General features: G+C 31.8%; 1 protein-coding gene across 1 annotated transcript in view; it reads left to right on the top strand.

Moving 5' to 3' along the window:
• Positions 1-8,363: 8,363 nt before the first annotated feature.
• Positions 8,364-15,870, top strand: part of LOC108572632 (peroxidase-like) — a 24,762-nt gene continuing 17,255 nt past the window's right edge. Inside the window, 3 exon segments of the mRNA XM_017934890.1 lie at positions 8,364-8,487; positions 14,017-14,161; positions 14,775-14,962. Coding sequence (XP_017790379.1) covers positions 8,364-8,487; positions 14,017-14,161; positions 14,775-14,962 — 457 coding nt within the window.

The following is a 15,870-nucleotide window of genomic DNA, read 5'->3' as shown; positions in this document are numbered from 1 at the left end:
ATGTTTGCAATTATTCTTCAATTAAATTTAGATGAAAAACAGAAACTTTGTTTCCACCGTTCACTGCACTAAAATTAACTAATGTTACGTCAAATTTACCTCGAACTTAATAAACGATATAACAAAAACGAAGAAAACTAAAAATGAAAACATTCGGGAATGATTTAATTACAAAAAAAAAAAAAGAACGAAGAAAGAAATTGAAACGGAAACGTGGCAAGAAACCTAAACAAGGCCAGAATTTTTTCCACTTATATGAAAATTAGTATTACAAGGTTGCATTCGCAGGGACTTTCTAAGAAGCACAGAACTTTTCAATTTTGTAATTTGTTACAAACCAAAAGTTAAGAAACCAAATTGCCCCAACACTTCCAATGCAAATTTATGCAGCACAGGTTCATTGCATACTACATCCTCTAGAATAAGATCATCGCGTGTTAAAGCAAACGAGCTTCAAACTTTGTCACGAGCTTCAAACTTATCGTTACTCCTTTATTCCTACTTTTGTCATTTAAGTTGCTACAATTTCTCATTTCTTTTTCTACACAGATCGTACAATTTTCAGGAATGTCAGTGCAGCCTTTCTTTTCATGGCCATCTTCGTTAGATAATAGAAAAATACTGTAAAGCTCTTGACACTATTATTAAAATATCTAAATCCTTTTCATAATGTTCATCGCCTTTTTTTAACGGAATTGTGCGTCTTATATTATGCAGCTCGTCATTTCGAAGATATATCACTATACTATCAAATCTATGCAAAAGTCTCAGTGTTGTGTAGAAGGCACAGTGTTCTTTTTTCTTATTCAACTTTTCACAGACGTTATTTATGACAATTAACTCAATATACTGAATATAGTATTGATATCATATTATTAGTATTTTCATGACGACTAATTACAGTATTAACTATAATATCAACTCTTTGCACTCGGGAATATACTTATAGACAGAATTTAGAATAAAAATTGCACATATTGGAATAAAATCAGATTTTATCAATTTATACCAGTAGAATTAGCACACTGATAAGAAAAGTGCAAGGCCTTAGTCACCACTTTAATTGAAACTTTGCATACTGGTAGATTTAGTCGCCCCATTTATGAAAATGTAGCATTGCAGGACCTTTCTCAAGTATTTACAATTAAAGTGTCACTATTACAACAAACTTGAATTTAATTCAACGAACTGTGTTCAAAAATTCTAAGTGCAAAGGGTTAATGTTATATTACTATCACTCTAACAGCATATAATTACAAATACAATAAAAAATAAATTCACTAGGACATCGTACAACCTAGCTACAGTATTAATATTATATTATTATTTCAGCAATGCCCAATTACAAAGAAATCCTGCACAAAGCTGCAATGAGACCTAATACCTATTCCATCGTTGTACCATTGCAATCCAATAATTACATTCAATTTTTCTCCCTGTGAAATCCTAATCGGTCGTAACTTCTGTTCGTTGATAAGCAAAACGAAAAGTTCGTTCGCCAAAGGATGAACAAAGATCTATGGAATTCTGAAAATTCGAACGTTAAATACACGCTTCACGGACATTCCGCGTCGCGAATCGGTTCTGATTGAGACATCGTGATAATAAGCGTTGAAAACGTGTAACCTTCATAGGAATGGGTAAATTGAATTGCGCAAATCGCGTGGTTACACGAAACGCAGGCTGAAACAACTGTTGCGCTCTTAATTAACGCGCGAAGATACTTTACTTCGATGTAAGTAAAGTACGTGATACACTTCCACGCGGAAAGGCAAACGGAGAAGGTGAAATTTATCAAACGGTTCTACATAGGCGAACTCGTTAAACCGATTTCATCACGGTGGATTTATTTCGCGTTAATGATACGACCATTCGGATTAACGGTTTTATCCGCTGCTGAATTTATCCTTGGAGAAGAACTTTCATCTTGCGCGATCATGAAACTAATGCCCTTTCTTTTGTGAGTATAGATTCGATAAGAATAGCGTATTGTGTAAGTCGTACGTCATTCACGGACAATTCGTTTTAGCGAAGTTTCGAAAAGTGTCTATTGGGTGTCCTAGTTTCTTCTGATTAAACTTTGTCTGTTGCATTCAAGGAAGAAAGAAATTTTGATTTCGTTTGGGTGAAATTTTGGGAAGTGTCTATGTAGTCGTCCAGCACGGACAATTCGTTTTAGCGAAGTTTCGAAAAGTGTCTATTGGGTGTCCTAGTTTCTTCTGATCAAACTTTGTCTGTTGCATTCTACGGGTGCAAGGAAGAAAGAAATTTTGATTTCGTTTGGGTGAAATTTTGGGAAGTGTCTATGTAGTCGTCCAGTTTTTTTTTTTTATCAATCTTTGTCAATATGTTCCATGGGTATAAGAAAAAAAATTTTATTTCGTTTGGATGAAATTTAGGGAAGTGTCTATATGATGTCCTATTTTTTTCTGATCAAACTTTGTCAGTGTAGTCTGTGGGAATTAGTAAGAAAGAAATTTTGATTTCGTTTGGGTGAAATTTGGGGAAGTGTCTATGTAGTGATCCAGTTTTTTCTGATCAAATCTGTCTGTTATATTCTATGGGTATAAGTAAGAAAAAAATGTTTTATATTCCGTTTGGGTGAAATTTGAGGAAGTGTCTATATAGTGGTCCAATTTTTTTCTGATCAAATTTTTTTTAGTACATTCCGTGGGTATAATTAAGAAAAAAAAGTTTTCTATTCCGTTTGGGTGAAATTTGAGAAAGAGTCTATAAGGTGTCACCTTATCTTTTATTTGAAACTAATTTGATATGGAATTTTATACTTTAATTTTTTCATTACCTTTATGTTATGTGTACCATTATTACCTATATTTTCGATCAAACTTTGTCAGTATATTCTATGGATATAAGTAAAAAAAAAAAATAAAAAAATATTATATAAACATAGATCGTTCGAAGCTTCGTTAAAATATTATAACAAAAACGCGAAATACGAAATACGGCAGCAGGTATTGTATACTCAACGTCTTTAAACATCTCAGATCGTAAACACAGTTTGTATAAACAGATCTATTCTTATTTTGTACAGTAACCGCACATCTGTTACCATTAATTGGAAGAAAAACTGGGACACCCGGTGTAAAAGGATTAGAGGATAGGTTGAGAAAGAAGAAATAAATGTTAAAATATTAAAAAATTTTGAATTAATTTAGACTTTTAAATTTGAAATTTTTAATCTTTCGAATTAATATGAAAATTGTATCAGAGAACCTGCAATTCTTAAGTAAACATTTTTTTAACTAAACATCGACAAAAGTTCATGTTACATAAAATGTAACGATTCTAATTCCGACTCTATCTGGAAAAAATAAAGCAATTTAGATATGTTACTACCTTGAAATTGTTATTCAAGGTAATTCGTCACGCAGAGTTAATATTATAATTTCCCTTCTGATGCTTTATCACATATACCTTAAAGGTCTTTTAAATATTCAACTTTCTTCACGTGAGATTATATCTTGAAAAATATTTCAATTAATTTCACACCTTCCATTTAGCACAACTTACACTGCTTTCGACCGGCTAACGAGTCACTGTGCCGTCTTATAAATTTTCAATTGCTCAAATAAGCGCTGCGAATCGTAAAGAATTAATTCAGTTCCTATGTGAACGTAATTTTCATTCTTACACTAAATGTTCTAATCTAAATAAACGTCCATTCAGTATACAATATCAAACAGCAGAACACAATAGCAATATTCTCCTCGCAGTGTTCTCTTAAAAAAGATTAAAAAAGAAATAATCGTTGAACACTGGGACGTCCGGCCGGGTCAAAAATGACCCATTAGCAACTTTCCAGGAATTTATTTTCTACACGCGAGCTTCTATTTGTATCGATGCAAATCTAATTTCCCAATCACGTTCTACTTACATCAAAATTCACTTCTGAAAAGTCGCTGATGTTTACTATTAAAGAAGGAAAGAAAAAAAAACGAAATCCACAGTAAGATGGATAAAGAGCGTAACGTTGTAATTTAAACAAGAAGGCACTAAAATCCCAAAGCACGGTTAGAAAGTTGTACGCAAACGTTGATCGATCTATTTAAACTTGTCGTATGCACGTAACATATCTGATCTACCATACAGTAGAAACTGAATTGTACAACTCAACCGTTTAGCATACCCACTGCAGTAACAGGTTTATCTTTTCCGACATACTTTTGGTACTCTAAACGTAAAGCTGGACACTGGACCTGTTCGAATTTCCAAGACTGATTAATCGCTGTTTACTGATATTAATTCATAATTTTGTTAACGATATCCCAATTACCGTGATTCATTTCAACAGCGATCGGGAAATTAAACAGAATTTCTCGCGAAAGAAGTAGTACGTCGACTGACGTATCAACCGCGGTAATTTAGCGTGTCCAGTTGCGTGAATATAAACTACCTTATTAAAATTACCACGTCTGTTCACCTTCAGTTTCATTAATCAACCTAGAAAAAGACTAAAAGAAAAAAAAGAACAGAAACGATCGTGCGAGAGGACAGGCTCCGTTTGGGTCTGACATTGCTGAAACGGTACATGGATAAAAGAAAATAATATGGTGAATTCCTGTAATAGAAAGTTCTGCGTGGTGATTTCATCTTGCCTGATGTATTGTTAAATTGATTCTGTTGTAAAAAAATTTTGATACGATGGAAACATTCATTTTATCGGGACTGGTATGGATTGATTTAACACTTTCGATGCGAAAGAGAATGATTAAACTTCAAGTCGTATCATTAATATTAATTAAGTATTAAATAAATATGATATTAAAATTTAATTTTTCTTTTGAAAGTTGTACGCATTTAATTTTAATTTTAATCGAGTGATTTCATGTTAAATTCTGATTTAACATTGCATTTCCGGAAACTTAAAAATGAGACAATTTAAGTTGCAGGGAAATGTGTAAGGTTAGATTATATTTAATAATCAGTGATACAGAATATTTAGTTTGAAAATTAATCGTGACTTGTGAAAGCTGTATTTTCCCTTACTCACGAGTTGATTTTATAAAATTTTTGAAACTTACGGTGATTCGATGGTTTCTAGAATTCCAGAACATCAAATATTTATAAGATTTTGAGATTTTCGTGATTGGAATTCTGATAAAATACACGAAACGTGTTTCCACAAATACGTAGTTCGTATGAACAATATAAATAAATTACTAACAAATTGACAAAGATATGCAAAGAATTAGAATTTGAAAGTAATTATTCTTCATAAACATAATCATGTTAAGAAGTGATAAAACATTATTATATCTTAGCTTCATTTTGTAAAATCTCACTTTTCAATAATGAACAACAGCAAGTGTTTTTAACGAAAGAAGAATCTTTTCCAAGTATTACCCAAAATGTACGAGGAACAATAAATATCACACTGTTTCTTTTACGCGGTTAAGAAGATATTTCGTAAATGCAATATTATTTGTCACTCGAGCTTAATGTTTGCTATCAACGTAACACGTGTGTGACAGTTCCCGTGACATAACGTTACGCGTGTATGTGACACATTCTGTAAACCCACAGTCTGATTGATACTGCATATTACGTGTCCATACAAATGTAAAAATGAATTAGATGAAACCACGAAAAAGAAAAACGAAGAAAAATAAATTTTTCCAAGATGGACCACCTAACTCTTCTTCTCAACTTCTTATCGTCTTTAACATTTTTACGCGTGATTAAAATGGTTTCAAAGGGTAAACGAAATGGATGAAAAATTTTTCTGACAGAAGAAATGGTAAAAAATGAAAAGAAGTTTCATATTTGATTAAAAATTTTAGAGTTCAAGGTTACATTATTATGCATACATACATTAATATAAAAAGAACATAAGTAACCTTGAAAAAGAAAAAACTTAACCTAACAATTCAAAATTACGTATAAAATTCCTTTCTTACCATCATAGCTAGAGAAGATAATTAGGTGACCTGCTTTACCTGGCTCACCCTGTGTATATACATAAACAAAAATAGCGTTAACGTTATATCTCTCTTCAAAACTGAACGCATATGACAGGAATAAGCATACATTATCATAAATTAAATAAAAAAAAAAAAAAAATTCCAATGATTCATGTGTACGAGATATAATTTTGCGTACCACTTATCCGATGATCCACAGAACCTGACGTATAAAAGCTACTTTAAAAAGACCGTTTTGTTTTTTTAACCTAAATGAAATGTTAATTCAATCTTTCGTATGCTGTTATTTTATTTTCACCCGAACTTTGATCTAGAAACTAGTCCAATGGAGATTTCGTTACTCGCGAGGGTTATCGAAAGAACTCCGTGACATGCAACCGGAAGGCGATCGTGTTTCGTTGCACATTGTACACGAGTTACATTTACCGAGTTTCTCGTGCACCGTTAGCGGAAAATTGCCAGACTACGTAATTCCGTGATCGTAGACGAATATCAAGTATGAAAGTAGGAACAGAGTGTCAACCGTTTTTTCTTTTTTTTATTTTGATTTTTTTGTACGATTTCGAGGAACGATTTCGTACGATGTTCGAAATTCTCGATTTGGAGTTGTTCCGTGATAAATTCGACGAATTTTTAGAAGAAAGTTTGTTTCTCTCCAATTTCTCGAAAATTGTGCGCAATATTTTTGCAATAAAGAAATTTTTCATTTCTTGCTCAATTATTTTAAGAGTGCCTTTTGGAATTATTTTAAAAATGCTTCTAAAATTATTAAAATGCCTCTGTTCTAATTTGTTTTCTCATTTATGTAATATTTAAAGTATTTGTATGATGTGACATATCGTATATATTTTGTAGGTAATTTACTTAAAAATTTTATTTTTCTTAATTAGTGATTATTTTTGTTCAACTACGCCACATGATTACATTGTTCAGTTAATTTGGAATAAAAAGAAAAGATATCTGTATTTTGTCATTTTCATAATCAAAACTATTAAAACAATTAAAATCTTTTATTGAGAAAGAGAGCAGTATTACAAAGTTAAAGTGTTACACATGTAGTTTCATTGTAAAGTATAATATATTTCTCAATAGCGGTGTGATTGTTAAATCATCTCAACTTTCCAAGTATTGCACAATTTACTTTAACAATGTTTTTGCCTTCTTATGAAAATCATATTTTAATACTAATTCCATCTTATTCTCTACTGTGAACAAATTTTTAATGTAATTTAGAAGACATACACTGTTCAAGGATTAAAGGTTCACCATATTAAAAAAATTGTAGTTTCATTATATTAATATTTCTGTAATTTGTAATTTCATTACATATTATAAAACAAATAATAAAATTCGTTTGATTTTATAAAAAACAAAAGATTTATTTCAATCTTCAAATTTTCTATCCTGTGTTGCATATTAGATCTTTTATGTAGATCTTATCATGTAGATACCCAAATTTTATATTACAATCAAACTTTGTATAAATATGAAATTCCCGTTAGAATCATTTAAAATGAACATATTTCGTAAATGTTAAAGTTTCACATTATTCGTGGTAAGAATGGAAATATACAAAATATAATTATTGCATAACAATAATGTTTAATCCAAGATTCTTTCTTAGACGTTGTGTCGTACTTTCACAGGTTAAAAACAGAGTAAAGTCACGCACGTTGCAATTGGCGTACTACAACGCTGTAACGTACGATGCAAGATAATGCAGTTTAAATTTATTTGTATTTACTGCAACATGCACCGAACCATGTCTCGTATATTAAACGCGATATTCTAAGCTATCTTTCGTTTCTAGAAGTGATAAGACGAGACAGAAATATTAAAAGAAAATATAACTTTCAAAAACGTGAAAATGATGGGGACTAAGAATAATGTCTTTTCGTATCTCACTTTGTCTCCTTAATTGTCACCTTTCGTTATTTATACAATTTTAGTTTAGTTAAAAATGGTAAATTTTTTGCACTTCCATTTAAATTTTTATACTTATTTTTTTTTACATATTCTTCGTTAAATCGCAATTCTTTTATTATAATTTCGTTAATAGTAATTGTTTCATATTGCACACTATTAGTTTATATACAAAATATCAGGCTTGCAAAAATATTTTCAAATTAAAATTCCTAAGGTTCTCTCAATAAACGATTTCACCTATCAAAATTATGCAAAGACTAGAATTTTTCAAACTTACATCATGCGTATTCTATATTTTTTATTTCAAACAAGGAAATTTGATTGATGCCATTGAGGCTTAAGTTTCTAAAGGTTGTTTATACTTTCAAATGTCAAAATGATTCTCAAGATTGATTCATGTAAATATTCTAACATTTTCTACACCGTTTGGCGAGATTGTTTATTTTAAATAGCAAATCTTTTCACCTAATTACGATCTATGTGTATTTCAGAAACATGAAGCAAGGGATAGAATGGCGGATTGCAGCAACGTTCCTTGTCGCCTTAGTAATAAATGAAGTAAGCATAGTGAATGGCAAGAACATTACGTCTGGAGACGAGAATTCTTCGGAAAGTACAGGTAAGAATTGAATTAAACTGAAAAATATTCTTAAAAATGATAACAATTTTACTTATAAGGACATTCACCGTTTATATTCATATTACTATTCATAGACAAATAATTTTACAAAATTAGTTTCACGTCGCATTAATTATAACGATCACTATCAAATTTGTAGTATTTTAATTACAATCGAAGATTTCGCCTGAAATCACGAAGATCTCTGGGTTCACAATGATTCGAGTAATCACGAAAGTAAGAAGAATCATATAAAACCTTTTGTTCGACAACAATGGACCGTTCACTGCGATATGAAATTTTATATTCTCCGAGGTGCAAAATGAGTGGAATTTAAGAGTCGTAAACTACTGTTGCAACTTTGTCATGAGTCACGATACTCTGTCATGTCACTTTATAGCCACTTTCAAATCTTTTTCACCAGGTTCACTTGCTCTACATTAAATCACAAGAATTCCCATAATCATAGCAAGAGGTGAGAAAAAAAGCCAACTATTTACTTGCACACACTTCGAAGTTCCAGGTGTTTTCGATCATGCATTATGCATTCTATTTACCACGGTAAAAAGGAGTATGAAGTCGTTGTTAAGTAATTTATAGTTATCTTAATTTACATAAATTCACTATCGTCAGTGACAAATTTAAAACTATTTAGAGTACAATTTAAAAAAATTTTTTAAAATTTAGAATAAAAATTAATTTATATTTTGATTTATTAATTCATTATCATTGGTAATTAATTTCAAATCAACGATAAAGCAGATACCTATATTCTCCATAAGGGAACATGTTCGAATAGGTACTTTCGAAGACAGAAATGTAAGCGAATTCTAACAGTAATTAAAGAGACAGCTAATTGAGACAAAGGACAAGAACACGAGCAGGAAGAAAAGAAAAACCCGAAATAGTTGCGTACATTTTCCTCGCATATTACCGTTACTTTCTTCGATGGTAATTAAAGCGTTAGTAATCAAAAGCAAGAGGCAGAAACGCAGAGTGAAAGAAACTGGGGCAACAGGTTCCACGTGCAACAAGTAGGAGTTAATAGCAAGAAACGGATCGTGAAATAGAAAACGTACATAAGTATATACACGTGTTTTCAGGAATTCGAGTTACGTTTCCAAAGGACACTTTACAGTTGCAATAGAGGAGTGTCAATGTTGCAGTATGTAACGAGTTAGAGGCTGTGAAACTGGAACGTTTACATCGTCGAGAGTGAAACACAACTAACGAAAGTGAATTTTTCAGGAAATCGGTTTGCAATTTTTTGCAGCAGAAAATTATCAATTATTCTGTATTACTAATTACTCCACAAATTAGCAATGAAAACAATCTTTTCTTTCACAATTTAGAAAATAGTTTTTGGATTTTAAGGATCTCTGATAAAATATTGTTTGCGTGCTTTGTTTGCTATTACAAAAATGGTTAAAACAGCTCTATTTCGAATTGCGACGATGTTCATGTTGAAGAGTGTAATTTGAATTTGAATTTTAGCGACACTTTTTCAGATCAAAAAGGCTGATTTTTGGAATTATTTTTTTTGAAGGTATTTCTAAATTAACGATTTTTAACTGACGATACAAATTTTTAGTATATCCAAGAATCGACTAAGTATGCGTGTTGTCAACGAAAGTTTTGTAGAAGTTGCTTGTACAATACATATTGACACATAACTTCTCCAACTCTGCAAATCTTGAAGATAACTATTTTTCTCTGTTGAATTTTTACTTGAGAAATCTGTATCGCAAATAGATATACCATTTAATCAATTTTCTGTTTAGGTATGCCTACAAAAATAACAATTTAAATTTCTAACATCAATAATTCTGCACTGAAAGTGTGTAATATACAAACATTCCATTTTACTCCATTATTTAGAAAATATCTATTCCATTTTACGTACTCTCAAAAATCTGGACAATTACAAATTGTACTTGACTTTGCAGTTTTCCAATAAGAAGAAAACCGAAATTTTTACTCCTGCGCTCTAAAGGTGAAAGGCTTCTTATGTTTATTCAAGATATTTTCAAGAGAAATTGTTAAAAATTATATATTTACCTTGCAGCAATGTAAATTTATCGTAGGATGTAGACTTTTGTGCTCGATTTTATCTGTTCACTGAACTGTTAGTCACCAGTAGAACGCGACAATTTTATCTGTATTATTAATTTCATTTTAACGTTTAAACGTATCCTATTACTTTTAAATAGTACAAGGTTTTACAAGGCATTCAGTTTTTCTTTTTACAAATTGTACATACACATCGAGTACTTCTTCAATATGTTAGCAAAGTTACGCAATTATCGTCGTTTATAGCTACTCTTTCATTCAAGGTGGGAAAGTATAATGCAATAAAAACATGTAATAGTGAAATAACATTGAAGTTTCTACAAGTTTATGTAGTTAACGTCTCCTATTCAGAACGTGGAAAAAAATGGAATTGAGCCATACTGCTGTATATTATCAATAAATTTGATAATTTTCCTATTATAATAATGTGAAATCCGTAAATATTGAATATACAAGTGCACAGTCATGCTGATAAACAAAAGCATACCGATCTGGTTCGGTTCCATTGTTTTGCTACATTGTGAATAGAAGGCGTTAACTAAACTTGACGTTTGTTGCCAGTATAAATTATTATCCAAACGAAACGTGTTTTGAAATGCAAAACAAACTGTGAATAATGGCAATATATAGTTCCACTTAAAAAAAAGAAATAAAAATAACAAATAAACTTGATATTGAAATTTTTGCAGCTGAAAATCTAAAAAAAGGAAAACTTTATTGTTTCGTTAAATTTTCAAGGTTCAAGGATACAAGGTTCATGTGAAAATTTTTACAGTTAAATTTGACCTCTCCTGTAACGCGGGAAATATAATACAAATTAAGTTCGACCGACATCGCATTTTGGGTGAAATTTAAATAACCCGAAATTCCAAAACTACGAATTCAGAATGAATTATTAATTAAAAATTACGAATTTACAATTCATAATTCATGATTGCGCGACATCCAAAGGCAAAAATTCCTCAAATCGAGTTATCCTCGACGTAAGAAATTCGACGCCGACTCGGCATAGGACCAGGAAAGGGTTAAATGCTCATACCAAATCATCCTGCACAAATCAAATTGGTATTCACAAATGGGAACCGGGGGACACGCGGAATTCGTGTAACTTCCACAACGGCGAGCTCTCTAAGCAGCGGCGCGCGAGTAATTTGGCCACGCTCCAAGGCGGTACTCTTCCTAGCTGATTGAAATTCAAATTCGGCCAAGAGTTTACCGAACGTTCCCCCTATAGCCAGAATACGCAGCCGACTGTACGATAGGGTTCGTTCGTTCGTTTACAGAGTTGGCCCAGCCGTGGTCGCATCGATAAGATCTGTCTCGTTGCTACTAACATTTATCGTTCCGGCTGAAAGCAGTGAAAGGTATCGATGGCGTAGCAACGACCACGTTTCACGATCTATTACGTCGACATTGGATTTCTACCGATTGTCCCGCAGCGTGGTGAACGTTAGCCGATACTCCGATGGAAAAATAAGCCCTTCGAATACGTCCACGCAAGACTCACCGGCATCTTTGTCGTGGGAAAATGGCGATGGCCTTCTATCGATTTATCGTGCAATTAACCCCTTAAACGCTCATATTTTGCTCAACTTGATGTGCTAAATATGACCAATTTCATTTTTTTCCTACTTTTTTTTTGGGATATTTCTTGAACGTGTAGAAATAAGTTTGCTATTTATTCGAAATGCTGTAATTTACATTTTTGTCGTAGAATGGAGAAGATAGGGCAATGTGGAAAGTGGAAGAAAATAATTTTAAGAAATTGCACTTTTTGGGGGATTAATTGGGCACGTGTGATTTTTTTAAATTATTTCTTGGCGCGTAGAAATAAGTTTGCTATTTATTTGTAACGCTGTAATTTACATTTTTGTCGTAGAATGGAAAAGATAGGGCAATGTGGAAAGTGGAAGATAATTTTAAGAAATTGCACTTTTTGGGGGATTAATTGGGCACGTGTGATTTTTTTAAAATTATTTCTTGGCGCGTAGAAATAAGTTTGCTATTTATTTGTAACGCTGTAATTTACATTTTTGTTGTAGAATGGAAAAGATAGGGCAATGTGGAAAATGGAAGAAAATAATTTTTATAAATTGCACTTTTTGGAGGATTAATTGTGTATGTGTGAGACACGAATATGAGTGTTAAAGGGTCTGAAGGATCTTGCTCTGAAGGAACACATTAGCGTTGAATGATAAACATATGTTTTTGATTGCATTCCGGATAACGAGGAAATGCCTTACATTAAATAAGTTAATAATAAATAGTTCAATTTCTCTTCAGAAATGCCATAACTCAACACTTTGCTCGAAATATTAATTAGTTAAAAAATTGTAAAAGACTCGATTGAAACGATTGAAAAAGGACAAAGATTCCTTCTGAGACGTTCCATCGTGTCCAGTTGGAAAAGACAACCTGTATATTGCTAGAGTCACGTTCAATAAAAAAAAATGCAGGTAGGACAACTTCAAACACAATTCACTCGAAATTTCATATTTGTAACATAACGAATCGTTGAATTATATCAAACAGTTCCCTTTATCCTGATTAAAAAGATCCTACTTGCACACTGGCTGCTGTGGTTCCGGGTAAACCTACTGGAAACCGAGTAAGTGGGTCAAAACGCATGATTCAATTAAATCACGATCTTACATTTAGATGCACGTGGCAGATTGGTTGCACAGTGGATCGATTAGGTTTTATGATTAGGCGTAGGTTAGAGATGTGCGATCTAAATCTGTCGATCGTTACGTGGGTTGTTTAAAGTTGGGTGATTACTATTAAGTGTTATTTCAAAAATTGTCTTGCAAATCGTATGATTTTTGAGGGTTGAAAAATGACACACATTTTATACTTTTTTCATTACAAATTTTTTCATAATGTTGCTAAATACAATGTCATTCGAAGATTCAGAGCTGCAGCTCCCTAAAATTTGTTTAAAAATTTGCCTTAGAATATTTAATTCAAAAAAAAAAGCAGCAACCGTGGTGATTTATTGTCACTCTAATCTCCTTTTATATTTATTGTTCTTGGAAAGTAAGTCACAGACTGATTTTGTCTGTCTAATGAAAGTTTTACTTCCGGCAATTGTGGCGGGTCACCAGTGAGTCACGCAGTGTGAAACGTGCTAAGGAATTTATTACTTTGCTCGTTACGAAACCTACCAATGTCTCTCTTTATTATTCTCCTACAAATTAGTCGGAACCAAGAATACTTAAAAAAGAAATACTTATAATAAAAAAGAAGATTTTTTCCTTCGAACGTACGCTAGAAAAATCGTGAATCGACGTTCATGTAATACACGCCGGCTAATTAATTTCAAATCCAATTGAATTGCGTCAACTAATTTAAAGTAATCGCGAAGATCGTTATCTAGAAACCTATACGCGTGTAACGTAATATGTTAGCCAATTTAGTTTCCAATCGTTATTTCGTACCTTCCCTTCTTTTTTTTTTCAGGGAACAAGGAGAAACTGACGGATCTAGAAGGATCAGAGACCTCGTACAGTTTCAGTTTCGCAAACAGTTTCGGAAATGCGTTCAATTCGTTTCCTCATTCGATACAGCAGCAGACTGCGTTTCCATCTATTTTTCCAAGTGGTGGGTACGTAGGAAAAGATCAAATTTTGTAAAAAAAAATTTGTGAAAGAAATTCAATATTAGAAATATTAATTATTATTCTTCGATATTTCAATTGCAATTGTTTAATACGTTTAACGTTAGAATGACTGGCCGGGTCAAAATTGACCCATTAGCAAACTTCCAAAAAAGGCGAATATTTTTATTCGTATTTAAATTACAAATCACATATATTTGATACAAATCTAATTTTTCATTTTGAAAAATCGCTGCCGAGTCATTTTGGCCTGTTAATTCAAAATTTCACGAGTTAACTATTGTTACTTCTGTTGACAATTCGAGATCGATGTATTACTCCAAGACTATGGTAATATAAAGTTTTTACTTTCCTCACCGCTATTCATATTTTGACATATTAACAGCCTTAATTGTAAATTTTTCATTTTTCACATAATCTACAAATCAATGTCAATTTTATCTTTTATACAACTTACTTTACAAAACGTATTGCACGATCCATAAGTCATCGATCTCTAACGGTTAAGTCAGTTATATTCGCTGAATTCGCATAATCGTAAATATTCAAATACAAGTTTACACTTTTAAAAATTTTTCCCCAAATATCATTTAAACCTCAGGTTCAACTTTGGACAAAACCTAACTGCTACTATCCATCAAGAGATTATGTGCGGTGATACCTTTCCGCGTGGTTGCGGAGAACAAAGATATCGGACCTACGACGGCTCTTGCAACAATCTACGCAATCCGACGTGGGGTATGGCAAACACGAGATATGGACGACTTCTGCCAGCAAATTACGGAGACGGTAAGAATGAACTGCTTTTGTGTTTGCTTTACCTTCGCTTACAGATTTTCCATCGAACGTGGGAAACGATCGGGAAAGCTAAACGATCCCTTTAATGCTGGTGATTACTCTGTTACGATAAGAGAAGATGAAGAAATAGAGGAAAAATATTTGGCTAAAATATTTTTATCATAAAGAATAGCAATACTTGAAATTATCCGCAGTGATTATTCTATTACGATAAGAAATAATAGGAAAAGTAATGGAAAAATATTTGTTTAAAATGATTTTTATCGTAAAGAATAACAATACTTGAATTTATCAAACGTGAAAAATTAATCGAAAGAGCTAAACGTTTCCTTTGAGGCTGTGATTATTTTTAATTATGATAAGAAAAGATAAAGGAAAAATATCTAGTAAAATATTTTTACTATAAAAAAATAAAAACAGTTTAAAGTCATAATATTAAATCAGATAGATAGATAGTTACTATAGTTACAGATAGTTACTCTATTTTAAAAACTGAAGGTTAACATGCTTCTATTTATACATACATATATCCTGAATAAATGTGAATATGTATCAAATGTGTGTCTTGGCGAAAATGTTAATTTATTATTATCTCTGAATATGAAAAACATTTACGTTATAATTATCATTTATATAATTAATAATCTAATCTTATTTGCTCACTCAATATAGCACCAGAGTGAAATTAATATCTCGTGATTTATTGCACATAAATACAGTTATTAAATATGATTCATACATCATTTCTTCACTTGCAACAAAATAAAATGACATGTCAACGAAATTAATAGCTTTCCTGACAAGTAAAAAACGAACACATGTAATCGAATTTTATGCAATCTCTAAATAATACACACTTTTCGATACTACATATTAAAATTTATTTATTTTCTTTTTAG

This window comes from Habropoda laboriosa, unplaced genomic scaffold (genome assembly GCF_001263275.1).
Source record: "Habropoda laboriosa isolate 0110345459 unplaced genomic scaffold, ASM126327v1 scaffold22, whole genome shotgun sequence".
Taxonomy (NCBI): domain Eukaryota; kingdom Metazoa; phylum Arthropoda; class Insecta; order Hymenoptera; family Apidae; genus Habropoda; species Habropoda laboriosa.
Note: the sequence above shows the minus strand (reverse complement) of the source record. Positions and strands in the feature narration are given on the sequence as shown.